The sequence below is a fragment of the Phascolarctos cinereus genome, unplaced genomic scaffold, assembly GCF_003287225.1.
Source record: "Phascolarctos cinereus isolate Bilbo 61053 unplaced genomic scaffold, phaCin_HiC Scaffold_2;HRSCAF=192, whole genome shotgun sequence".
Classification (NCBI taxonomy): Eukaryota; Metazoa; Chordata; class Mammalia; order Diprotodontia; family Phascolarctidae; genus Phascolarctos; species Phascolarctos cinereus.
In genome coordinates, this window is record NW_027555625.1 from 224,475,168 (window position 1) to 224,502,290 (window position 27,123).

General features: G+C 40.4%; 1 protein-coding gene across 1 annotated transcript in view; it reads left to right on the forward strand.

The window, feature by feature from the left end:
- The window catches only part of EPHX2 (epoxide hydrolase 2), an 86,635-nt gene that overhangs the window by 34,458 nt on the left and 25,054 nt on the right, over positions 1–27,123 (forward strand). The window contains 5 exon segments of the mRNA XM_020983976.2: positions 1,223–1,301; positions 2,685–2,719; positions 8,024–8,050; positions 9,920–10,005; positions 19,220–19,331. Of these exon segments, the coding sequence (XP_020839635.1) occupies positions 1,223–1,301; positions 2,685–2,719; positions 8,024–8,050; positions 9,920–10,005; positions 19,220–19,331 (339 nt within the window).

The following is a 27,123-nucleotide window of genomic DNA, read 5'->3' on the forward strand; positions in this document are numbered from 1 at the left end:
ATTTTCCCAGACCTGAGTAAACAAAATGAAGAGGAATGCACCCATTAGCTCAAACTTAGAATATCTTTCACTGTCTTTGATTAGATCTCAGCCATCCTGGCTGGGTAAGTCTTTTAGAAAGATTTTCCACACAGGTTTATTTCTGGATAAGGAAACAGATAAGGGAAAAAACCTTGGTTCTAACAATATAAGAATAAGAATCATTTTTATGACAAATATTGATAGACTTATCCCTTCTCAACAATACAAGGATCTAAGACATCTCCAAAGGCCTCGTGATGTAAAATGCTATCCACATCCAAAGAAAGAACTATGGAGTTTGAAGCAGATGGAAGCATACTATTTGCTATTTTTCTCTCTTCTCTTGTGTGCTTCTTCCTATTGATTCTAATTCTTACTTACAACATCACTAAGGTGAAAATATGTTTAATTGGAATGTACATGTATAGCCTATATCAGACTGTGCAACATCTTGGGCAGGGAGGTGGGGAGGGAGGGAGAGAAAAATTTAAAACTCAAAAGCTTATGAAAGTGATTGTTGATAATTCAAAATAAATTAATAAAAAGATTATAAAAAAAGAATAGTTTCTTACATTTAACTTACCTGAGCCTCAAGCAACTGCTTAAGACTGTCTTCTAAATTACAGGTGGGTTGTGATTTGTGTTGATGGATTGGCGTGTTTGAAGTCATGAAATCCTAGATCTTTGAGGTTTGAGCTGATGCAAATAGAATGCTCAGTCTTCATATCAGGGCCATAAGAAAATATTTAATTTTATATTCTCTTGCCAAGCAAGCTTCTTTTGCCTTTCTTTGTGTCTGCATTGTTCATCTCAGTATCTGGCACATAGCCACATAATAGCACTTATTAAATAGCACTTAATAAATGCTTAATAACTGACTGAATAGTCTAATAACTCTCTAAGAAAATAAGTGACAGAGACCTGGGTGAGTGGAAGGAGTTTACATACTAGGAGTTCCCTTTACTCTTGAAATCATAGGTCTGAACACACACACACACACACACACACACACACACACACACACACACACACACACACACACACCCCCTTCAAAAGCAAACAAACAAAAAAGCAACTAGGCTAGAATCCAGGGCCATGCAAGTTCTCTGGATTTCTTTTTAATTACTTCAAGCCAATAGAGAGAGGCCAGAGCAAACCCAGCCAGGTTAATTAATACTAAATGCTTCATCTCTTTCTTTAGATTCCTGCTCTAGCAGATGCAGGCTACCGGGTTATTGTTCCGGATATGAAAGGCTATGGTGATTCTTCTGCCCCCTACGGTGAGTTTGTTTTTAGAGAGTTTATCAAATGAGATAACATTTGTAAAGAGGTCATCATAGTGCTTGGCATATAGTAAGTGTTTCATAAAAATTTATTCACTTCCTTTCTCTCTTCTAAGTAAATAATTCCTTTACTCATCTTAAGTATGGGCCAGCCTTCCCGACCTGTCCTGGGCTAAGCCTATATACGACTACAAGTCAGGGGATTAGGTTTCAAGACTGGTTCTACCATTTGCTAGTAGGAGTATGATGTTAAGGCAAATCGTATCGCCCTCTCTGAGTCTCACTGTCCTCACTTTTCAACTGTAAAGGTCAAACTGGATGACCTCTAGGGCAGCTAGGTGACTCAACGGATAGAGCACTGGGCTTAGAATGAGGAAGACATACCTTCATGAGATCAAATCCAGCCTCAGACACTTACTTGCTGTGTGACCTTGGGCAAGTCACTTAATCCCTGTTTGCCTCAGTTTCCCCATCTGTAAAATGAGCTGGAGAAAGAAATGGAAAACTACTGAAGTATCTCTGCCAAGAATACCCCAAATGGGGTCACAAAAGTCAGACACTAATGAAATAACTCAATATCATCAGCAAAAATCGGTCTCTGGGGTCTCTTCAGTCCTTTCAAATCCTAATGTACTGAGCAAGCAACTTGGTGCCTGGCTCTTGAGTCAAAGCATCTGGGTTCAAGTCCTGCTTCTGATGCTTGCTATCAATGTAACCTTGAATCAACAAATGTACCTGTGTCCCAAAGGCCCCTCTCTCCATGGATCTTGCAGGGTGCAGATTAGCCAGATTGAACCTACTTATCCCATCCACTCCTTTTTCTGTGTGTGTGTTTTTTTTTTTGTGAGGCAATTGGGATTAAGTGACTTGCCCAAGGTCACACAGCTAGTAAGTGTCATGTTTCTGAGGCCGGATTTGAACTCAGGTCCTCCTGACTCCAAGGCCAGAGCTTTATGCACTGCACCCCTAGCTGCCCCCCATACACTCCTTTTTCAAGAGCATGCTTCCAGTTGAGTTATAGGCCTCCCTGCCTTTGGTTTGAAGCCTCCTGGCCATGTATAAGATCATTCCCTACTTAGTTTCTTCATAAGGAAAGTGGGGATAATAGCAGCATCTACCTCTCAGGGTTATTGTCAGTATCAAATCAGATATTACACGTGAAGCACTTTGCAAACCTTTAAAGCACTATATAAATCCTAGTTATTGTTATTGTCATTGTTGCTAGCATTTGGTTTCTCCCTATATGTTGTGGTGAAGATTAGGCAGCTATCACTGCCTTTGGAATAGATCAAGAGAGGAGCTTGAAACGTTAGCATCCAGGAGGTTCAGATTTTAATAAGTTACATGGTAGAAATTCATTTTTTCTCTTTCATCTTTCAGAAATAGAAGAATATTCCATGGAAGTCATATGTAAGGTAAGGAAGGACTGTATGGCAACATTTTTTCAATCCTATTTCACTAATGCAAACTGCCCTCCTGAGCCTAATTGAATTCCCTCCTAGAAAGCCAGAATGAGCCACATGCTTTTCTAAGTCTCTATCCACTTAGTCTTCACTCTGGTTATCAAGGCTGCCTTCTCAGTATAATTGCCTCTCTATTGCTCCCCAAGAGGCATGAAGGATTAGTCCGGTTGGCCTTTTTCTTCAGCATCTGGCCAGCTGGTCAACTAATTAGCAATGTCTGTTGAACCTGTGACATTCCAATCTAGATGGGTTATTTGGATGGTGAAAATGCAGAGAGATTCAGTGGAGCCTCCAAGATTCAAAATTAATAAGAAAGGTCCTTTATTCCTTCTAATTGGGTAGGGCTGGTATGAAATTGCTACCCTTGACACATAAGGAGCTGGTGAGAGAATACCTAGGGTTCTTGATGACTCTACAAGTCACCTGACTCAGATAAACTACTACATCATTAGGGAAGGAGAGAATTGGCACATGTGATTGTTAAGCCACTGGCAATGATAAAGAAAGAGCAGCAGGTGGGGATCCCATTCTGTGGTCAAAACAGAAAAGAATCTACGAAAACTTTTGCGATGATGGTTCCACTCACCATCAGTACATGAAATGTGCACATACTTATGGACAGCATGAAATTCAGTAGACCTGAAAGACAAACAGCTTTTGTTTCAGGAGAACTCAGCAGTTATCACATCCAAATAGCAGCCCTGAGTGAAGCAAGGCTGGCAAATGAAAGCCAGCTAACCAGTCAGAGCTGGATACATGTTTTTCTGGAGCGATCACAGTGAAAGAGTGTACTGTGAAACTAGCATAGGTTTTGCGATCAAAACTAGTCTACTCAGCAAGCTTGTATGCCTACCAAAAGGAGTGAATGACAGGCTCACGACAGTGCAATTACGGCTTGCAGGAAAACTCCATGCCACCTTCATCAATGCCTATCCTCCCACCACAACGAACCCGGATGAGGTCAAAGAAAAATTTTATGCTAGAGAGCATTATCAGCATGCCAAAAGAGGACAAGCTTATAATTCTGGGTGACTTTAATGCAAGAGTAGGCACAGACTACCGGATATGTCAGAGTCCTTGGGAAAAATGGAGTTAGAAACAGCAATGGTCACTTACTCCTGAAGACTTGTACATCTCATGACCTTCTCATCACCACCACTGTCTTCCATTTACCTAAATGCAATAAAACTTTGTGAACATACCCTGGCAACAAGCATTGGCATTTAATAGACTATGTCATTGTAAGGAGAAGAGACAGAATGCAAGAGTGATGAAGGTGTTGTATATAGTGCTAGATTGATCATAGACTTATTCCCTCCAAGATAAATATTTGCATTCAACAAAAGCAGTGGTCCCAAAGAAACATAACTACCAAAAGACTTAATGTCAACAGATTAGAGTGCTTCCCTGAGTGGGAACAGTTCATTGCTAACTTGGAGGGAGAGTTGAACCAACACATGGTTGGCAACAGTGGAGCAGAAAAGGAGTGGGCAGCTTTCAGAGATTTGGTGTACAGCACTGCATGCACTCGTTTGGGCCAGAACCCTCACAAACATCAAGGTTGGTTTGGCAAAAGTAATGGGGAAATTCAGAGGCTGCTAAACAAAAAATAAGAACTCCACAAGGTTTACCAGTTGAGGAGTTCATCTGTCTCTAAGAAGTCAGCATTTAAATTCATCAATGCAATTTCTCCTGGAGAAAGTGCAAGCAGAGGTTAAAGAGATGCAGGATTCTTGGCTTAGTAAGAAGGCAGATGAAATTCAGTTTTATACTGATAGTAACAATGCAAAAGGCTTTTATGATGCCCTAAAGGTTATTTATGGGCCAGAGACATATGGTGTAGCTCAACTTCTCAGTGAGAATGGAGCCGCAATGATTAGTAATTAGTATATGATCCTATTGATGTGGGCTGAACATAGTGTTCTCAACAGACTGTCATCAGTGCTGAAGCCATTGACTATATAGCTCAAGTTGAAGTCAATCTCTCTCTAGCTGAACTTCCAGTTGAAGAAGAGGTTTTGAATGACAACTCTTGTGTGACAAATCACCTGGTGCTGATTCTATTCCAGCTAAGATTTACAAGGCAGGGAATCCACTGCTCATACAAAAGCTGACTGAAATTCTCCGGGTTATATGGCAAGAGGAGGTTCTCCCCCAGGAGTTCAAAGGATGCCTCCATTGTCCATCTCTAAAAAGGTAAAGGAAATAGGTGGTCCTGTGACAGTCACAGGTGGGGGAGGAGGTCTCTCTCTTAGTCACTGCTGGCAAGACACTTGCCAGAGTCCTCCTTAATGGGCTGATCCTTCACCTGGAAGATGGTCACCTACCTGAGATTCATTGTGGCTTCAGAAAGGATAAAGAATGCTTGATATGGCATTTGCCATCTGACAACTCCAGGAGAAATGCCAGGAACAGAACAGAGGTCTGTACGCAGTGTTTGTTGATCTGGCCTTGGCCTTTGATACTGTCAGTCGTGAGGGCTTGTGAAAAATGTTGGCAAAATTTGGGTACCTGGAGAAGTTCATCAGCATTGTACGTCAATTCCATGACCACATTCTTACCTGGCTTCTGGATAATAAGTGATGCTGTCAAGCTTTCCCAGTCTCCAATGGAAGGAAGTAGGGCTGTGTACTTGTTCCCATGCTTCTTTTAGCATGATGTTTTCTAATGACTTCAATGAGAACAAAAACAACATCAAGGGCAACTATTGCCACACTGATGGTAAATTATTTAACTTGAAAAGGCTACAAGCCAAGACTAAAATGGAAAGAAAGTTGGTGCATGATTTTTTGTTTACAGATAATTGTGCGCTCAATGCAGCCTCTAAGGTTGAGATGCAATAAAGTATAGATTGATTCTCTGCTGCATGTGTTAATTTTGGCATAACAGTTAACACCAAGAAAACAAGTTATCCACCAGCCAGTACTGCATCATCCATATGTGGCACCATTGATGGAAATGGTTGAAGCAAATGGAAGAATATTGATTGCTGTGGGTAAATTCATTTACCTTGGCAGTATACTTTCCAGGGATGTTCACATAGGTAATAAGGTTAATGTATGCATTGCCAGAACTAGCTCAGTGTTTGGGAGGCTCTGAGGGAAAATGTGGCAGAGGAGAGGTATTAGACTGCCTACCAAACTGAAGATCTACAGAGCCGTTGTGCCGACCTCATTGTTGTATACCTGTGAAACCTGGACACCGTATCAATGACATGCCAGGAAACTGAATCGCTTCCATTTGAATTGTCTTAGGAAGATTCTGAAGATCACCTGGCAAGATAAGGTACCAGACACTGAGGTCCTTTCTCGAGCTAAACTGCCAAGCATTCAAACTCTACTGTAGAGAGTGCAACTCTGATGGGTTGGCCATGTTGTTTGAATGCCAAACATATGTTTGCCTAAAAGACTATTTTATGGGGAACTCACACAAGACAAGTACTCACATGGAGGTCAGAACACAAGGACACTCTCAAGGTCTCTCTGAAGAACTTTGGAATATATTGTATGATATGGGAGACACTGGCAAAGGATTGCCCAGCATGGCGTGCCTACCTCAAAGAAGGCCCTGTGCTCTGTGAGCAAAGAAGAATTATGGTAGCTCAAAAGAAACATGAGATGCACATAATTTAGAGACATCTTCATTCCAAATGTTCATGTGGACTATTTGTGCCCAACATGTGGTAGAACCTTCTGAGCTCATACTGGTCTGATCAGCCACAGTCAGACACACTGTACCTTGACTCCAATATAGTAATGTCATTTGGTCTTCTTCGAGAACAAAGGTTGACAACCAACCAACCTTGATAGTCCACTTCTGGAGTACTGAGTTCCATACTGAGTAGAAATTTTTAGAGTGATATTCATTAGCCAGAGAATAGCTAGAGGAAGTTAGCTAAGAACTAAGCGTCCTGAAATCATGACCATATCAGGATCATTTGAAGGAACTAGGGATGTTTAGCCTACAGAAGAGTAGGCCCTGGTACGGTAAGATAGCTATCTTCAAGTATTTGAAGGACTATCTATGCAGATAAGGGATTCAATTTTTTCTGTTTGACCCCAGAGGACAGAACCAGGAAATGTGGGTGGAAATTGCAGTGAAGCAAATTTAGGCTTGAATTCAGGAGATACGTTGAACAATTAGAGTTGTCCAAAAATGGAAAGAACTGTCTCTGGAGTGTGTGGATTTCCCCTTATGAGAGGTATTCTAGAAGAGACTGGTTGACCACTTGTTGGATATGTTGAAATGGGGATTCTTTTTTTTCGGGTATGAGTTAGATGAGATGGCTGTCAGGGTTGTTTAAGATGCTGAAATTCTGTGTTTCTGTGACAATCCAATAAGCGTTTGTTAAATACCAACAATGTGTGAGGCACTATGCTGGGAGCTGAAGATACGGAGACAAAATAAAAAAAGAGTTCCTGCCTTCAAGAAGCTTATACCATCTTTAGTTTACACTATATATGCATCTTGTATATATGAAGTTGTTTGCGTGGTTTCTCCCATTTAATGGTGATCTTGGCAGTGGGGGCTGTTTTTGCTTTTAAAGTGCTTAGCATAGTGACTGCATATAGTAGGTACTTAATAAAAGTTTATTGACTGTAAGTAGTAGAGGAGACACTGGAATATAAGTCAACCCTCTTACCAAACCTTTGGACTTTTGCTGGTAATGACAACAGTCCTTAAATGGGGATTAATTGGGCAAAAGGAGATATTCAAAGAAGTAGGGAGATATTTGAAATGAAGCAGATAACATGATCTCTGTCTTGGAAGAGTTTACAATTTAACAAAAGGACAGGACTAACAGAGATAACAAAGAACACATACATGAAAGGTACAAAAATATGTGCTAAAGAACTAGCAGCAGAACAGAAAATGTCTGTAAATTACTTTGTAGACCTAAATGTGCTATTTAGCATTTTCTCTCTGAAACTATTATTATCATTAGCTCATTCTTCTCATCTATTTCAAATGTTTAGATAGAAATGGTCCTGAATCAAGTTGCCATCTTGCTATTATCCCATTATAATCAATCTTCTATTGACTCTTACAATGTGGATGAAAGAACTGCTTTTTTTTTTCAGTTGAATGAAAGTATTTGCATTACTGTTATTATTATCCCTGTGGAAAGAGGAGTAGGGAAGAGCTAGAGTGATTCCAAAATCAGGATTCTTAGACTAGATAACTGAGTGAAGGTGAATCAGCATATTGAGGTATTAAGGAGACATTTCTAACTTTTCTAATTTTTTTCTTCCTTAGGAGTTGACTACTTTCCTGGATAAGCTGGTAAGAAGAAATTCCCCAACCTTGGGCCAGTCATTCTAGGGTGGAGATAATCAATGAAGCCCTCATGGAAGGAGTATGTGATTTGAGATGGACCTTGAAAGGTAGTCAGGATTCGAAGGGGCAGAGAAAGGAAGGAAGAAGATATACTATGGGGAGGTGGTGGAAGCAGGTGATGGGAAAGGAATATGTGATGGAATGATAGATTTAGAGTGGCAAGGTATTTTGGAGATCATTGAGTCCAAGTATCTCCCTTTATAGATAAGAAATGGAGACCCAGTGAAGTTGAATAACTTACCCAAGATCACATAGGCAGTAAGCAGAATGGATATTCTAGCCAGGATCCTCTGATTCTAATTCCCATGCTACTTCCAGGTCAAGGCTGGGAAATATAGAGTTAACCACATGTTAGTTATAGTTGAAGTAATCAGAACAGATAAGATCTTCAAGGAAAAGGTTGTTGAAAGAGAAGTGAAAAGTAGAAATCTGAGGAGCCTTTTAGGGTACATTTAAGATATGAGCAGAACAAAAATAGATAGAAGAAAGACCAGTGGTCCTAGTGATAGGAAAATCAGAACAATGTAGAAGCTAAAGAGAGAGCTTCTTTTTAAATTTTTTTTTTCAATTAACAAGCATTTATTATTTCTCTCTCTCACCCTACTGGAAAAAAAAAAGAAAAAGGAAAAGGGGGGAAACCCTTGTAATCTATATGCAGAGTCCAGGAAAACAAATTCTTACACTGACTGTTACAAAAATATGTCTCTCCTGCATCTTGAACCCACTGTCCCTTCGTCAAGAGATGGGCAGCATAATGTGTCATTGATTAGTTCTCTGGAATCATGGTTAGCTATTGCACTAATTAGAATTCTTAAGTCTCTCAAAGTTGTTTGTCTTTACAATATTGGCACTGTAGCAGTTGTCTTCCTGATTCTTCTTACTTTGTGCTGCATCGGTTCACATAGGTCTTCCCAGGTTTCCCAGAAACCAGAAGGAATTTACAAAGGGTACAATAGAGAGTGGGGAGTATTCAGTGGTATCAGAGGTCAAGAAGAATGAGCACTGAAAAAAAGCTGCTGGATTTGGTGATTAGGTGGTTATTGGTAACCTTCTGAAGTACAATTCCAAAAGAGTGGTTAGGATGAAGCCAAATTATTAGTCAATCTACAGGCATTTGTTAAATATCTGCTATGTGCCAGGCACTGTGCTGGGCATACCAAGAGAAAAATAATCCCTCCTCTTGAGGAGTTAATATTCTACTAGGTTAAGCCAAGAATGTTAAGGTGTCATAGACAAGGCAGTAGATATTGACCACTTGTTCAAAAAGTTTGGAAGGTGGGAAATGGGATGCAAGCCTCAATGATTTAGAATTATCAAGTGGAAACTTTTGGGGATTGGGAGACTCTTCAAATTTGAAAGCAAGACAGAAGAAGCTAATGGAGACAGAGAGATCATAGATACCGGGAATGGATAATTGAGAGAGCAGAGTTCTTGAAGAAGTGAAAACAAACAGGAACAAGAGACAGGAAGGGGGCTCATTTTAGAAAAGGGTTGGGATAACTCCCTTTAAAACAGGGTGGAAGAGAGAATGGGTGGGCATAGATAGCATCAGATGGGTTTTGAAGGAGAGAAGATGAAGGATCTCATCTAAGTTGGGGCTAGAGGAGAATGAAGATATGGGATAGCTGTTATGTGGATTATTTTAGGAAATCTATGAGAGATAAACAAAAAGACCACTGAGCAACAGAGGGAGATGAAACTCTATTTTGGAACCTCCTTCAGCAAGAATTCTTGTTCTTTAGGGCCTGGGAGCTGCCCCTTAGCTGACCCATACTCCTTTCTGGCCTTCATCTCATATATGTTTCTATTCTTCAGGGCATTTCCCAAGCGGTGTTTATTGGCCATGACTGGGGTGGTATCCTGGTGTGGTACATGGCCCTCTTCTATCCAGAGAGACTAAGGTAACTACAGAACACAGACAGTGGGGTGGGGTGGAGCCAACAGGAGGTGGAAAGAGCACCCCTTTCTGGGCCTCAGTGTCTAAACCAGGGTTGGAGAACCTGTGGCCTTGAGGTCACATGGTGGCCTTCTAAGTCTTAGGTGCAACCTTTTGACTAAGTCCAAATTTTATAGAACAAATTGGATTCAGTTCAAAGGCTGCATTTAAGGATCTAGAAGGCCACATATGGCCTCAAGACCTCAAGTTTCCCACCCCTGTGACCTAAACTATAAGATGAGAAGATTAAATAATATGACTTCTAAAGACTCTTACAACTTTATTTTTTAAATTTGTGATGTGATTTCACTTATGATTAAATTCCTGAAATTCCCAGTATTAGAACTATCTGGTAGGGTAGCATATGAACTTGTTAACACATTAGCAAGGATTATGTAATTAGTCTGAATATGGGCAACATCTCTCCCCTCCTCCCCATTCCCAAATCTGGCTTATATAAAATCTACAATCTGAAAGTAGCCTATAATTGGTGTTCTTTATACACACAGACACATAAATACACACACACACCACACACACACACACACATATATATTATACACACCCCATTACACACACACACATACACACACATATGTATGTAAAGGTGTGTATAATCAGTGACACACTCATGGAGGGGATATGATTTGATCTGGGCCTTCAAGGTTTCCAGGATTCTAAGGGACAAAGAGAGGAAGCTATAATGGGAATTGGTGATAGAAAAGAAATAGGAAAGGAAAATGTGTGTGTGTGTGTGTGTATGCACACATATACACGTACACACACATTTTCTTTTCAGGAATTTATTGAACACTTACTATGTGTCAGGTGCTATGATAAGGTTGGGGAATCCAAAGACACAAAAAATATCCCTGCCCTTGAGAAGTTTATATTTTACTGAGAGGAAAGGACGTATACATAAAAAAGTCTATGCAGAAAGAAAAAAGTCCATATAGAAAAGTCTATATCTCATTTTTGGTGTATAATTTGTATTCAAGGGACAATGTAACCCCAGGCAAGTCACTGAATTGTTTAGTGCTCTGGGAAACTCTAAGGTTCTAATTTGCAGAACAGTTACTTATTATCAGTGGTATCAAACTCAAATAGAAATGGGGGCCACAGGGGCAGCTAGGTGATGCAGTGGATAGAGCACCAGCCCTGAAGTCAGGAGGACCTGAGTTCAAATCCGGCCTCAGGCCAAACACTTGACACTTACTAGCTGTGTGACCCTGGGCAAGTCACTTAACCCCAATTGCCTAAAAGCAAAAAAAAAAAAAAGAAAAGAAAAGAAATGGGGGCCACTGAACCATACCTGGAGATCCCTGTAATTGTATATTGACTTAGGAAACCATATATTGACATTAGCTATATTTTATTGTATTTTTATTTCTTTTGTTAAATATTTTCCAATTACACTTTAGTCTCCTTTGGGTCATACTCAGGAGTGTTGTGGCATGGGTCACGTGCTTGATGCCTGTAGCCTGTATGGTTTGGTGAGAAGGATTTTTCTCCTCTGAAATATACATTGAAATCATGTGACTGAGCAGCCCTCCTCTGCCCCACGGTCTAACCCCCTCCCCTTCCCCCATTTTCCAAAACCTATATTCAGGGTATTCTCTATTTGGGACAGTATAGCAGTTTAGAAAGCCAGTATCTTAAAAGGTCTCTGAAGTTCTGTGATGCCAATTTATTTGGTATTTTTTTGGCCATAGAATCCTCGGGCAGTGTGTGCCAAAAGTTGGAACTTCTGGTTGGGAAATGTAGAACTTTAAACATTGTAAAGCTGGAACAGACTTTAAAAAGAAGGCAGAGCCAAGATGGTGGAGTACAGGTAGCAACCCAGCTGAACTCTCCTAACATTCTCCTTCAAACAATCTTAAAATAACCCCTCAAATAGAATTCTGGAGTGGCAGAGCCAAAAATAGTAAGGGTGAGACATTTTTCCAGTCTAGATAACTTAGGAGGTCAGCAGGAGAGGTCTGTGACACTGGATGGGACCCTTCCTGGAGCATGGCAGCAGCACCAGTGGCAGGCCTTCAAGGTGGCCGTGACAACAGCAACAGCAGCTTCCAAAGCTCTCAGCCCAGAGACAGTAGGGGGTTGGACAGCTGGTCAGAAAGAGATTACAGAGAACTTTTTGCTGACATGGAGTGCAGCCAGCACTAATTAGCAATTCTATTGCTCATACCCAGCTCTGGGTCAAAGTTCTAGGGTAGAGAGAAGCACTTCTGGTCAGTCACAAGGGATCAGGAGTCCTGGTCATGGAAGCACCCCGTCACAGTTCTAGGGCCAAGAGGAGTGTTAGCACTTGCAGCTGCAGGGGAGCAGGGGCCTTTCCTGGTAAGACCAGAGCATGAACCAGGAGAGCAATGGCCACACCTCTCCCCAAATCACACCACATTGGAAGCACCAAAAACTGCAGACGCCCAGAATTAGCTCTGAAAATAGCAGCACGAAAAAGCCTGAAACTTGGTGAATTGTCTCCACACTCCCAGATGAGCAGAACCCAACATCAACATAAAGTTCAAAGTCAAGAAATTGACTGGAAAAAATGAGCAAACAACAACAACAATAACAACAACAAAAGAATTTGACCATAAAAAGCTGTTACAGTGGCAACGAAGACTGAGACATGATTTCAGAAGAAGAAAACAATGTGAAAAGAGCTACAAGCAAAGCTTTTAAAAATACTAATTGGGCTAAAGCCCAACAAGAATTCCTGGAAGAGTTAAAGAAAGAGATAAGAGTGGCAGAAGAAAAATTAGGAAAAGAAATTAAAATAATGCAAGAAGATTATGAAAAGACAATTAACAGCTTAGTAAAAGAGACAGAAAAAAGGCAATTAGATGGCACAATGGATAGAGCACCAAGCCTGGAGTCAAAAAGACTCATCTTCCTGAGTTCAAATCTGGCCTCAAACACTTACTAACCCTGTGACCCTGGGCAACTCACTAAACTGTTTTTCTTCAGTTTCTTCATCTCTAAAGTGAACTGGAAAAGGAGATGGCAAACCTCACCAGCATCTTTGCCAAGAAAAATCCAAAATGAGGTCATGAAGAGTTAGACGTGACTGAAAATGACTAAACAACAACAGCAGACCAGGTACCAAAAATACTGGGAGAAAATAACAACTCAAAAAGCAACGTTAGCCTAATGGTAAAAGAGGGACCGCAATTCACTGAAGAAAGGAATTCTTTTAAAAGTAGACTTGGCCAGATGGTAAAACAGCTGTGAAAGCTCATTGAAGAAAATAATTCCTTGAAAACAAGAAATGGACAAGTAGAAGCTAATGACTTTATGAGAAATCAAGAAACAATAAAACAAAGTCAAAAGAATGAAAAAAATAGAAGAAAATGTGAAATATCAGAAAAACAACTGACCCGGAAAATAGATCAAAGAGAGATAATTTAAGAATTATTGGACTAGGGCAGAGCCAAGGTGGTGGAGTGAGAGCAGTGACTTGCTTGAGCTCTCCTCCAAATCCCTCCAAATACTCATAAAAAATGGCTCTAAACAAATCCTGAAGCAGCAGAACCCACAAAAAGGCAGAGTGAAACAAATTTCCAGCCCAAGACAACTGGATGATTGATCAGAAAGGTATATCACGCCAGGCTGGGAGCCCAGCGCAGCACGGTGTGGGCACGCAGGCCGCAGCAAACCTGGAGCAGGCCTCAGAGGACTGAATCACGGGCAGCTGTGGAGGTTTCCAGACTCCTCAATCCACTATTGCCAAAGACAATTTAGGAGATCAGTGGGAAAAGTCTGTTTCTGTCGGTGCTGAGAAAGGAAGGCGGGGTCTCAGCTTCATTCCCCAAGAGCATGGCCCTGGGGGAGGGGCAGCTGCTTCCTGAGCTTCCGGTCCACAGACTGAGGGGGAATCCAGTGGCTGATCAGTGAGGGATTGCAGGGATCTCTTTGCCAGTGCTGAGGCAGGAATCTCTTGCTTTGCCCCTGTTTGGATCTGGGTCACAGTTCTGGGTGACGGTGCTGGGGTGAGGAGTAGTGCTGGTGTGGTGGAGCTTGTAGTGGCTGTGGAGAGGAACCCCTCCTCACAGGTACAGGACAGAAAGGAATATTTGTGGTCACAGGCCAGGAAAGGAGTAAACACCTCACCCCTTATCATACCACCTTGCAAGAACTGAAAATTTACAGGTCCCTACAAGTATCTCTGAAAACAGCTACACAAACCCCTGAAGCTTGGGACAGTGCGTTCTCCACATTGGAAGCACACTCTTACCTTAACAAAGAGTTTAAAACTTAAGTAACTGGCCAGGATCGTGAGCAAGCAGCGCAAAAAGAGTCAGACTATATTATCTTACTTTGGTGAAAAAGAAGATCAAAATATACAACCAGAAGAAGACAACAAAGTCAAAGCTCCTACATCCAAAGCCTCCAAGAAAAATATGAATCAGTCCCAGGCCTTGGAAGAGCTCAAAAGGGATTTTGAGAAGCAAGTAAGGGAAGTAGAGGAAAAACTGAGAGTGATGCAAGAAAATCATGAAAAACAAGTCAACAGCTTGCTAAAGGAGACCCAAAAAATACTGAAGAAATAACACCTTAAAAAATAGCCTAACCCAAATGGCAAAAGAGGTCCAAAAAGCCAATGAGGAGAAGAATGCCCTAAAAAGAAAAATTGGCCAAATGGAAAAGGAAGTCCAAAAGATTACTGAAGAAAATACTTCCTTAAAAATTAGAATAGAGCAATTGGAAGATAGTGACTTTATGAGAAATCAAGACACTGTAAAACAAATCCAAAAGAATGAAAAATTAGAAAACAATGTGAAATATCTCATTGGAAAAACAACTGACCTGGAAAATAGATCCAGGAGAGAGAATTTAAAAATTATTGGACTATCTGAAAGCCATGATCAAAAAAAGAGCCTAGACATCATCTTTCAAGAAATTATCAAGGAAAACTGCCCTGATATAGTAGAACCAGAGGGCAAAATAGAAATTGAAAGAATCCACCAATCTCCTGAAAGACATCCCCAAATTCCAGAGTTCCCAGGTCAAGGAGAAAATATTACAAGCTGCCAGAAGGAAACAATTCAAGTACTGTGGAAACACAATCAGGATAACACAAGATTTAGCAGCTTCTACATTAAAGGACCGCAGGGCATGGAATATAATATTCTGGAGGGCAAAGGAGATAGGATTACAACCAAGAATCACCTACCCAGCAAAACTGAGTATAATCCTTCAGGGGAAAAAATGGTCATTCAGTGAAATAGAGGACTTTCAAGCATTCTGATGAAAAGACCAGAGCTGAATAGAAAATTTGACTTTCAAATACAGGACTCAAGTGGAACATGAAGAGGTAAACAGGAAAGAGAAATCATAAGAGACTTATTAAGATTGAACTGTTTACATTCCTGCATGGAAAGATGATATTTATAACTCATGAGACCTTTGTCAGTATTAGGGTAGTTGGAGGAAAAAAATTATATATATATGTATAGATAGATAGATAGATAGATAGATAGATAGATAGATAGACAGATAGATAGATAGAAGGCACAGGGTGAGTTGAAGATTAAGGGGTCATATCTGGAGAATAAAATTAAGGGATGAGAGGATTATACTCAGAGAAGAAGAAAGGGAGAGGTAGAATGGGGTAAATTATCTCACAAAAAAAAAACAGAAAAGAAAGTTCTTACAGTGGAGGGGAAACAGGGGAAGGTGAGAGGGAATGAGAATCTTATTCTCATAGGATTTGGCTTAAGGAGGGAATAACATACACATTCAATTGGGTATGGAAATTTGTCTTACCCTACAAGAAAATAGGGGGAGAAGGGGACAAGAGAGCAGGGGGTGATAGAGAGGAGGTCAGATTGGAAAAGGGTGTAATCAGAAGTAAATACTTCTGAGGAGGAACAGGGTCAAAAGAAAGAATAGAATAAATGGGAAGGCAGAATAGGATTAAGGGAAATAGAGTTAGTTTTTCACAACATGTCTACTATGGAAGTGTTTTGCATAACTGCACATGTGCAACCTATATTGAGTTGCTTGCCTTTTCAGTGAGGGTGGGTGGGGAGGGAGGAAGAGAGAAAATTTGAAACCTAAAGTTTTAAAAACATATGTTTAAAAAAAAAGTTTTCACATGCTATCGGGAAATAAGAAATATAGGAAATGGGATACAGAAGTCTATCCTGCCCTACAGGAAAATAGAAGGGGAAGGGGATAAGAGAAGGGGGAGAGAAAGAAAAGGGGACATACTAGGGGAAGGGATATTCACAATGCATGTCATCTTGGGGTGGGGGTGAGATGGGGTGAAAATTTGGAACTCAAAAATTTGTGGAAATGAATGTTGAAAACTACAAATAAATATTTAAAAAAATTGTTGGACTACCTGAAAGCCATGATCAGAAAAAGAGCCTAGACATCATATTTCAAGAAATTATCAGGGAAAACTGACCCAGTATCTTAGATCCAGAGGATAAAATAGAAATGGAAAGAACTCACTGATCACCTCGTGAATGAGATGAAAACTTCCAGGAATATTATAGCCAAATTGCAGAGCTCCCAGGTCAAAGAGAAAATATTGGAAGCAGCTAGAAAGAAACAATTCAAATATTGTGGAACCACAGTCAACATCACACAAGATTTAGTAGTTTCCACATTAAAGGAGTAGAGGGCTTAGGATACAATGTTCTAGAAAGCAAAGAAGCTAGAATAATAACTAAGGATAACCTACCCAGCAAAACTTGAGTATAATCCTTCACGGGGAAAAATAGATATTTAATGAAATAAAGGACTTTCAAGCGTTCCTGATGAAAAGACCCAAAGCTAAACAGAAAATTTGACATTCAAACACAGGACTAAAGAGAAGCATAAAAAAGTAAACATGAAAGAATAATCATAAGAGATTCGACAAAAATGAAACTGTTATATTCCTATATGGAAAGATGATATATGTAACTCCTAAGAACTTTATCAAATTATTAGGGCTGTTGGAAGGAGTCTACACAGATATCAGAGGGTGTGAGTCAATCATATTAAACTTCACATGATTATAATTTTTAAATGAGGTCATGAAGAGTCAGACACAGTTGAAAATGACTAAACAACGAAATTCCTAGTAGTGATGAATTGGCCTTAAACTGTCATCATAAACCCTTCCATTTCCATTTCAAAAAAAAAAATACACCTGACTGTACCATTTGTTTGATGCTTCTTTGTTGATCAATAATTGGCTAAGTTCATGCAGACCTTGCTCATTATTGTTGTCTTATTATTATCCCTTGTTTTCTTTTCTTTCTACTGGGTTCTGATAGAAACTGTTTTGGGATTATAGCTTTTTATTGTTCCTTTATATTCGTTGTTCTATAGACTCATACACAGGTGAATAAAATAACTGCCTTTTTGGTAGTTGAATAAAAGCATTAGGTGTAAGCTCGTTCTCTGCAGGCACACTGAAAGCATCCTTGTTACAACGCCTGGATGACAGGGACAATGTGCCTCATCCTATTTGCGCGTGATTTTGATTTTCACTTCTGGGTCTTTTTTTTTTAAATATTTTTTCCATATAGCCTGGAAATAATGAGTATTTGATATGACAACGTCTATTAAAAATATTGTTCTTGATTTTTTTATCCAGACTATAGTGGCAAGAGGTTGTTCTGTGATGATTGTATGGTTCTAGTACAGTTTATCGACTGACATCTCCTGTATATTTTGAGGCTTGTGTTTGTAGTGCGATCTCAGTCCATGACAGAGAGGGTACAATTCTAATGTACAGTTCTAGGCACCAGGTAATGTTGTTCTAGATATTTTGTTGTTGTTGTTCAGTTGGGTCCAAGTCTTTGTGATGTAGTCCATGGGGTTTTCTTGGCAAAGATACTGGAGTGGTCTGCCATTTCCTTCTCCAGTGTGTCCCTGTTTTACAGATGAGCAACTAAGGTAAAAAGGGGTTAAGTAACAAGGGGTTAAGCCCAGGGTCACACAGCTAGTAAGATCTGAGCCCAGGTTTGAACTCCAGTCTCTTAGATCTTCCTGCCTCCAGGCCCAATGCTCTATCCACTGTGCCATCTAGCTACCCTAATATGCTTAGTAAGTCCTAAAGTTTTACAGCAGTGTTACCCTATCACCGCTGCTTCCTGACACAATCCTCATTGATTACTGAGCACTGAATTCTTACTGATAACCCTCCTGTAGTTTCTAATGGTGATGACCTGGTCCTGAATTGTCACTGTAAGCCCCACCCTTTCCAAAAACAAATTTCACATTGCCATTCATATATTTGAGGCTTCATTGTTGCCATATTGTCTCAGTTCATGTGGATGTCATCTGTGAAGAGCCCTTTGATTCCAATTGATTCCAATTAGATCTTTTTTTTTTTTTGTGGGCTCCAATTAGAGGTAAGCTGTTTTGGGTTGCATTTGCCCAGTCTAATGGGATGTGTCTATTACCAGCTTTTACTATTTCTCAGTGAAGTAATGCCTGCTTATTGAAAGAGTATTTCTGTACGTTTTTTTTTTTTTGGTCATATATTCTAAGGATGTTTATCAGTCCTTTTGGGAGTGAGTTTTAATCTTTTACCACTACCTTTGGATAACAAGCCCTCTGTTTTCTTAATATCATGTAGGTTTTTTGTTAGGATTCTTCCAAATCTGTAATGGTCTATTTTACAGTTCCGAGGATGTACAATTAAAACCAGCATTGGATAGGGGTCAGTTGTTTAAATGTATTGTGACACTGGACTTGCAGTCAGACCTGGACTCAAGTACTTCCTCAGGTGCTTAAGAGTTGCATGACCCTGGGCAAGTCACTCGAGAACTCTGTGCCTCAGTTTTCTCATCTGTAAAATGAGAGGGTTGGTCTCAGTGGCATCTGAGGTCTCCTTTGTCTAAATCTATAATCTTAAATCTATGTTCTTCCAATTCAGTTTTGATTTCAGAGTATCAATAAATCTCTTACATATTCAGCCACAGTCTTCTCATTGGTGTCTTTACACCTGATGTGTCTTGCTTGGAGGAGATCAAGCTATTGTTAAATACTGCTGTCAGTCATTTGATTCAGTATGACTTCTAGATTCAAGCTTGAAGCCTTTAGCCTTAGCCTAATTTTTCCTTTTATTTTAGACTTATTAAATCCAAATGACATTTATTATTATTATTGTTGTTGTTATTATTATTATTATCTCCTTAGGGTTCACCAAGACCCTCCCTTTTGTTTTCTAGGGCAGTGGGCAGTCTGAATACACCCTTCATTCCAGCAGATCCAGCTGTGCCTATTATAGAGAAGGTCAAATCCAACCCAATCTTTCATTACCAGCTCTACTTCCAAGAACCAGTAAGTTGAAGGACCTGATAGCAATAATGCTCACTTGTCGTCCGTCCGGGCCCCCCCCCCCCCCGCTTTCCTTTCCTCCTCCTCTTTCATATGTTTTCATTTGCTAATATTTTCTGGCTTCATGAGTCAAAGAGAGTTTTCTATTCCTCTCAAATGTATTAAGATCTAGAGCTTAGGTGCTCCCTTAAAGCATTGTGCTGGGTGGTGGGAATTAAATAGCTCCTGTCTTCAATGGGCTTACAGTCTATTGGGGTGATAAAGTGCCAACACATATAAGTAAATACAAAGTTATTGGGGGAGTAGGGATTTTTGACAATTAGGGGATCAGAAAAGGCCTTGTGTAGGAAATGACAGCCAAGGTAACCCTTGAAGGGAGCTTGGAATTCTAAAAAGTGGAAACGAAGAGAGAATGTACACCAAGGCAGAAAATGACATTTATGGAGAACAGCAAGTAAGTCCATTTTGCTAAAACATGAGTATATGAGGGAGATAATGTGAAATCAGTCTGGAAAGATATACTGGAAACAGATTGGGAAAAGATTTGTTTGTTTGTTTTTAAATATTATCTAGAAGCAGCTAGATGGCACAGTGGATAGAGCACTGACCCTGGAGTCAGGAGGAACCTGGGTTCAAATCCGGCCTCAGACACATGATACTTACTAGCTGTTGTGACCCCGGGCAAGTCATTTAACCCCAATTGCCTCACCCCCCAAAAAAGCAAAATATTATCTAGTTTTTTCTCCAATTACATATAAAAATGATTTTAACACTTGTCTTTTTAAGTTTTAAATTCCAAATTCTATCCCTCCTTTTCTCCCTGATAGGTTATACTTGTGCAATCATGTAAAATACTTGCATATTAATCATTTCATAGAAGAAAGAAAAAAGGAAGGAAGACAAAGAAAGAAAGAAAAGAGAAAAGAAAGAAAAAACTGAAAAATAGGTTGCTTAGGCTATATTGAGATGACATCAGTTCTTTCTCTGGAGGCAGATAGCTTTTTTCATCATGAATCCTTCATCATTGTCTTGGATCACCATATTGCTGAGAAAAGCTAAGTCACTCACAGTTGATCATTGTACAATATTACTGTTACTTTGTACAATGTTCTTCTAGTTCTGTTCACTTAACTCTGTATCTGTTCATGTAAGTCTTTCCAGTTTTTTTCTGAAATCATCGTGCTCATCATTTCTTATGGCACAGTAATATCCCATTACAATCATATGCTACAACTTATTCAGCCATTCCCCAACTGATGGGCATCCCCTCAATTTCTAATTCTTAGCTACCACAGAAAGAGCAACTATAAATATTTTTATCTCTCTCTTTTTTTATTTCTTTGGGATACAGACCTAGTAATGGTATTGCTGGATCAAAGGGTATGCACATTTTTATAGCCCTTTGGGCACAGTTCCAAATTACTCTCCAGAATGGTTGGATCGATTCACGACTCCTTGAATAGTGTATTAGCATCTCAGTTTTCCCAAATCCCCTCCAACAGCCATCATTTTGGGAAAGGGTTTTAAATGTCAAACAGAGGAATTTGTATTTTATCCTATGGGGAATAGGGAGACACTGAAGCTTCTTGTGCAGGTGAGTGACATGGTCAGACCTGGACTTTAGGAATATCACTTTGGCAGCCATGTGGAGAATTAGAGTGTGGCTCTAAGGTGATAAGAGACAAAAGGAGTCTGTACCTGATATTACAATATTACACGTTGCACTCAAATCTCTCAAAATGATGCTTAGGAATAGTGGAGATTGTAGAATTACATGTCTCCATGTTACAGGGCCAAGAGGAACCTTTCTTTGTGTTGAGAGTTCAGACTCTTTTAGAGACAGGTGGTATGGGGTGTCTTCTAGACACTTAAAATTCTTGAACTGGGCACCATAGAAACCACTCAGGCCAGTATCATTGGACGGTGACTACTGGGAGGAAGGGAGAAAAGGTAATCATTTATATAGTGGGCACTGTGTGCCAGGCACTGTGCTCAGTGCTTTACACATATCATGTCATTTGATCCTCACAACAGTCCAGTGGGTAGATGCTACTATTCCCATTTTATAGGTGAGAAAACTGAAGCAGACAGAGCTTAAGTGACTTCCTTTGGGTGAGTGTCTGAAACTGAGGCTAACTTCATCTGGTCTGATTGCCTTGAACCCTCCTAAATGAAAGGCAGGTGAACAGGACTTAAATCGACTTCACACCATTAGTGCCTGCTTGGGGCTTTCTCTCTGATCTGAGAGGCAGTGGTCTTTAGGTTCAAATCCTTCCTGGCTGAATGGCCTTGGGAAAGCTCCTTCACCCTACTCTGTGCTCCCTTCTCAGGGAGTGGTGCCCAAAGATGACCAAATGTGACGCCTTCCCCTCCAAGGACCCCTAGGAATCCCAGTGACATTGTGAGTGCCTCTTGGAATCTGCTGTGCCCACCAAGGTTTCCCATCCTGGACCATGGTTTTTATCCCATCTTGACTTCCACTGGGTCTGGGGGCTTCTGTCTCTCTTGTTTTTCTTGTGCTCAGAACATTTCTGTACTCCGACTTCTCCCATTTTTGTTGCTGAGTATCCTCACCCTCCTTCAATGTGTTTTCACATATTGAATAAGTGAATGAATGAATAAACAAGTATTCATTAAACATTTACTCTGTGCCAGGTATTATGTTCTCTTTGTTGACCTCTTGTCACTGCCCAATAGTTTTTTGAATGGGAGACTAAGAATTTCTTTTAATTAAAAAAAATTTTTTATAAGCACCTTTTGTTTTCACATCTCCTTCATTTCCAAATAAATTCTTTCTTCTCCTATATACCCTGTGAGCCATCCCTTGTAACAGTGGGGGAAAAAAGGGAAAAAAGCAAGTCAGCAAAACCAGCCAACACATCGACTGAATCTGCCAGTCTGTGCAGGATCCCACACCTAAGCATTTTCTTAGCTCTTCTCTTGAGCATTATCATCACACACATTCAGTGAGGGGGTTTTGTGTGTTTATGGGTTTCCTGGTTTTGCTGGTTTTGTTCATAGGATTGTAGTATAGTGAGTTATTCTGGTATTAGTCCCCCAGAGTAAGATTTGTCTGCTCTATTTCCTCACCTTCCAATGGTACCAGGGGTCACACAGAGGGGACAGGTGTGTCTTTTCTTAATGCAGTTGGCTCAAGTTCCTAATCTGGTGTTTTCCCACATATACTATTAGCCTCCAGTGACAGATATCCCAGTTCCATTTAAATAATTAACTTCGATTAGCTTTTACAAGGGGATGTTGGGGGCAGCTAGGCAGCACAGTGGAGTCATGAAAACCTGAATTCAAATCTGAACTCAGACACTTATTAGTTGCATGACCCAGGGCAAATCACAAAAAAAAGGAGGATATTTACTCTAAAGATATAGCAAGAACAGAAATACAGGTATTTCTCCGTAACACTACAGGGTACAATCTCCCCCATACCATCTTGGTCCCTGGGAAGAGTGGAGTCAGACTTAACATGGTTTCTACGTAGCATTGGTCCCACAAAGTTCATGTCTAAGTCATAGCCAGTGCTGCTGGAGGAGCCCTTGTATGTGTTTCTTCAGCTCAAATTTGAGTTGGCTGGCCATAATACCAGCGCAATCACCATTCCTGAATGCATGGATGAGCTGTTCTCCTGACTTTTCAGAAGGTGTAAGGCCCTAGCCTCCAATCTTCACCTAAAATGGAAGAACAGATACTAAAGCAGAAGCACTAGGGTCCCTGTTCATGTTGACTTCAGAGAGGGAGGGTCCCTGTGACCTCTCCCTTTATAGCACCAGGAGGGCATCAGACTGCAAGAAGCCAAACCGAGAAAAGAAGGGATAAAGTCAACTAGGGCCTTTTGAACACCATTCCCACCCCTCTCCCTGCCCAATTCTGTCTACAAAACTGCAGCCAATCACAAATGCTCCCATTTACCACACGTTTAGCAAATAGAGTCAGAGAATGTTTGTTTGTCTTCCAAAGTCCATATGGGAGTTGCATCAACCAAGACCTTTGTACATGCTTGTAAGAACAGGGTTCATTGGCCATGTGTTCTCTGCTTCCTGCTGGCTCAGAGACCCAATACCTGTTGCAATAGGATCATACTTCTGGAACTGGAAAGAACCTTAACGGTCATCTCACTTAACTCTCTCATTTTGCAGATGAAAAAAACTGAGTCCCAGGAATGTTGTAACTTGCCTAAGATTACCCATTGGAGGAATTAGAGGCAGGATTAGGTGAAGCCAGAATTCCTATACATCTTCCCAAGTTTCTCTGAATTCTTCATATTTATGGTTTATTATGGTACATTAATTTTCTATTACATTCATGTACCATAATTTTTCCATTTCCCAGGTGCTGGGAACCTCCTTGGTTCTCAGTTCTTTGCTACCTTAGAAAGTTCTGGTTCAAATATTTCAGTATATAGAGGACATTTCTTTCTGCCTTTGAATTCCTTGGGGGCAGAGCTTAGCCAAGAGAGCTGTAGGTCAAAGTTTATGGGCATTTTAGTTACTTATTTAAAGGCATAATTCCAAATTGCTTTGAATGGGAAATTTTTAGGTAGAAAATTCACACGATGAAAGTGGCATCCCTGGATTATTAGGGGTGTGGATTGAAGATGGGAAACACTGGAGGCATAGACACAAGCCGAAAGGCTGTTGCAGAAATCTAGGCTCAAGGTGATGACTAACTGGGCTCGGCTTATATTGATCAATATTCTCTCTAATTTTTTTTTAAAAATAGAAACAGGATAAAAGGGCTTGGATGGCCTGCTAAGTATCCTGCCACGTGAGAGGCTCAAGCCCCTGAGTCACCCTGAAGAAGTCACAAGGTAGTCTCAGGTCCCTGTCCAAGTTAGACCTGCTGCAAAGAGCTGAAAGCCCTCTTTTCTGCCTGAGGGGCATTTGGATAACTAGGTGCTAATCCTGCAGGCATTCCCTCTTCCCACTAGGTCTGGGATCCCTGCTCCCTCCTCTCAGGGCCAGTTCCTGCTCAAACTGGATAAAAACCTCTTAAAACTCACCGTGCTTTACCATTTTTTGCCACCTGACTCTACCCAGGACCCCAGCAGACCTGACCTGTGTCCATTCTCCCTGACTGACCCTTTATTGGCAATGTTCCCCCTCAACTAGACTTACTTGCTTCATTTTCTTTCTACCTGCTCTCATATTGTGCTGGTCAGCTCTGTGGAGCAGTGGAGTGCTTGGCCTGGAGTCAGAAAGTTGTTATTATTCAGTCGTTTCAGTTGTGTCTGACTCTTTGTGACCCCAACTGGGGTTTTCTTGGCAAAGGTACTGAAGCAGTTTGCCCGTTTCTTTCTTGAGTTCATTTTACAGATGAGTGAAATGAGGTAAACAGGATTAAGTGACTTGCCCAGGATTTGCAAATGCAACCTCAGACACTGACTAAGCCATATGATCCTGGGCAAGTCCCTTAACCTCTTTTTGTCTCAGTTTCGTCATCTGTAAAATGGGGGTATGATTCTGTTTTGGCATACCAGTTTTCTCCTTAGAAGCATCAACTATTGACCAGGGCTGTAAGTAATGATCTCAGCAGCCACCCCTACCTCCTAAGCTATGCCTTAGGGAACATAGAATTCAAGGGGTGAACTGGAACCTACAGTAGGTCCTTACCTTTTTTTCCAAAACCAGGGCTGTGACCTGGGTTGTTGAGGAAACTAAGGCAGACAAGGTTAAATGACTTGCCCGGGGTCATACAACTAATAAATGTCTGAGGCCAGATTTGAACTCAGAAAGATGAGCATGCCCCAAACCACCCACCCCTTGGACTTGTTAGTCACAAGAACAAACTCCAAAATCTGAGATAGTTTTAGAAAGAAAGGTGTTTGGTCATTTGGCGGAGGAGAGAGTGATAAGGTGTATCTCCCCCTTCAGTTTCTAGGAGTTCTACAATATATAGAGTTCAGACAAGGGTTTAATTTTAAGGGCATTTGCCAAGGGCAGTTTGAGATGTGTATCAGCAGATAAATTAATCTAATTTGGGAACCCAAAACACAATCTTTGGGTGGAACCCAAAACAAAACGAAACCTTGGGTAGGATCTAAGCATTCTGGACAGACATCTGGCTTCCCCAGAGTGTCTCCGAGGTCAGCCTGACTCTACTACAGTGACCTTTGGAGTTAGACAGTTTTCTAGCCACATAAATCTAGGTTCACACAATATTAATAAATGATAAAATATTTTTCCACAGAATCTTGCCCCGGTACCATAAGTGGCATATAAAGCATATTGCAGCGTTTCCTTTTACTGTACCTTAGAATCCCAAATCTCAAATGGCATTAAGATGTGGGATGAGTAGAGTTGAGCATTGTAAGTTATATTTGGTTATAGCAGAGTTAATTCATTGCAATTTTAATGATATGCACAATTAGGATTGTGTGGGTCCAAATGGTATATTGACACAAATGAACCTAATTACTAATACTTTTATGGAGCTAAACTAAATATTTTTAATATGTTTTATTTTTTCCCCAATGACATGCTAAAACAATTTTTTTGATGTTTGGTTTTTGGGTTTTTTTTAGTTTTGAGTTTCAAATTCTATCCTTCCGTCTTCCCCCTCTGAGACAGTAAGCAATCAGATGTAGGTTATACATGTATCATCATTCCCCTAGTATTCATTTTGTGCAAGAAGACTCAAATAAAAGAAAAAGAATGAAAGAAAGAAATAGCATGTTTCAGTCTGTATTCAAACAAAGTAATTTCTTTCTCTGGGGGTGGATAGTATGCTTCATCATTAGTCCTTTGGGATTGTCTTGGATCATTATATTACTAAGAATAGCTAAGTCATTCGCCATTCTTCATTGTACAATATTGGTGTTACTGTATACATTATTCTGCTGGTTCTGCTCACTTTGCTGTGCATCAGTTTATGTAAGTCTTTGCAGGTTTTTCTAAAATCATCCTGCTTGTCATTTCTTATAGCACAATAATATTCCGTCACAATCATATACCACAGCTTGTTTAGCCATTCCCCAATTGATAGGCAGAAACTAAATATTTTTAAAGTTAGTAGAAGAAGGATAAAAGGGAACTGAGAATGCAAGAACCCACTCTTATGCCCCCTGGACCCTGATTCCCTGCTTTTCTAGCAGGGACTGCTTATAGTCTGGGTATCTGGACAGGGGAGCCAAACACACTTCTTTCCCCTCATTCTTCCTGGGGCTAACCCTTTGTAGAATCTTATGAGCACCAATAGAGAGTTGAAAGGACCTTGGAAGACACCTAAGCAGGGTAAATTGAGTGGGGTGATAAATATCTCATTCTTTTAAAAATCATAATGAATTCTAAAAGAAAAAAAAACACTCATACATTAAGATCCTGGGGAAGGGAGTTTTTTTCCAGGTTTTCCCATTCTTTGTGCTCATTGTGCTCTCATTCTTTAGCTGCCACCAGGAGCAAGTTTTTTTGCTCCCATTCTGTGTCCATTCATTCATTTTTGGTCCTTAGCCATTATCTATGGTTGCACTTAACATATACCAAAAATAGCTCTTTGGGGCAGCTAGGTGGCACAGTGGATAGAGTGCTGGGCCTGGAGTCAGGAAGATTCATCCTCCTGAGTTCAAATCCAGCCTCAGGCACTTAATAGCTATGTGACCCTGGGCAAGTCGCTTAACTCTATTTGCCTCAGTTTCCTCATCTGTAAAATGAACTGGAGAAGGAAATGGCAAACCACCCCAGTATCTCTGCCAAGAAAACCCCAAATGGGGACACAAATAGTTGGACACAACTGAACAACAAGTAATTCCTATTCCCAGAGACATCTTAGGAGGGATATTTTCTTT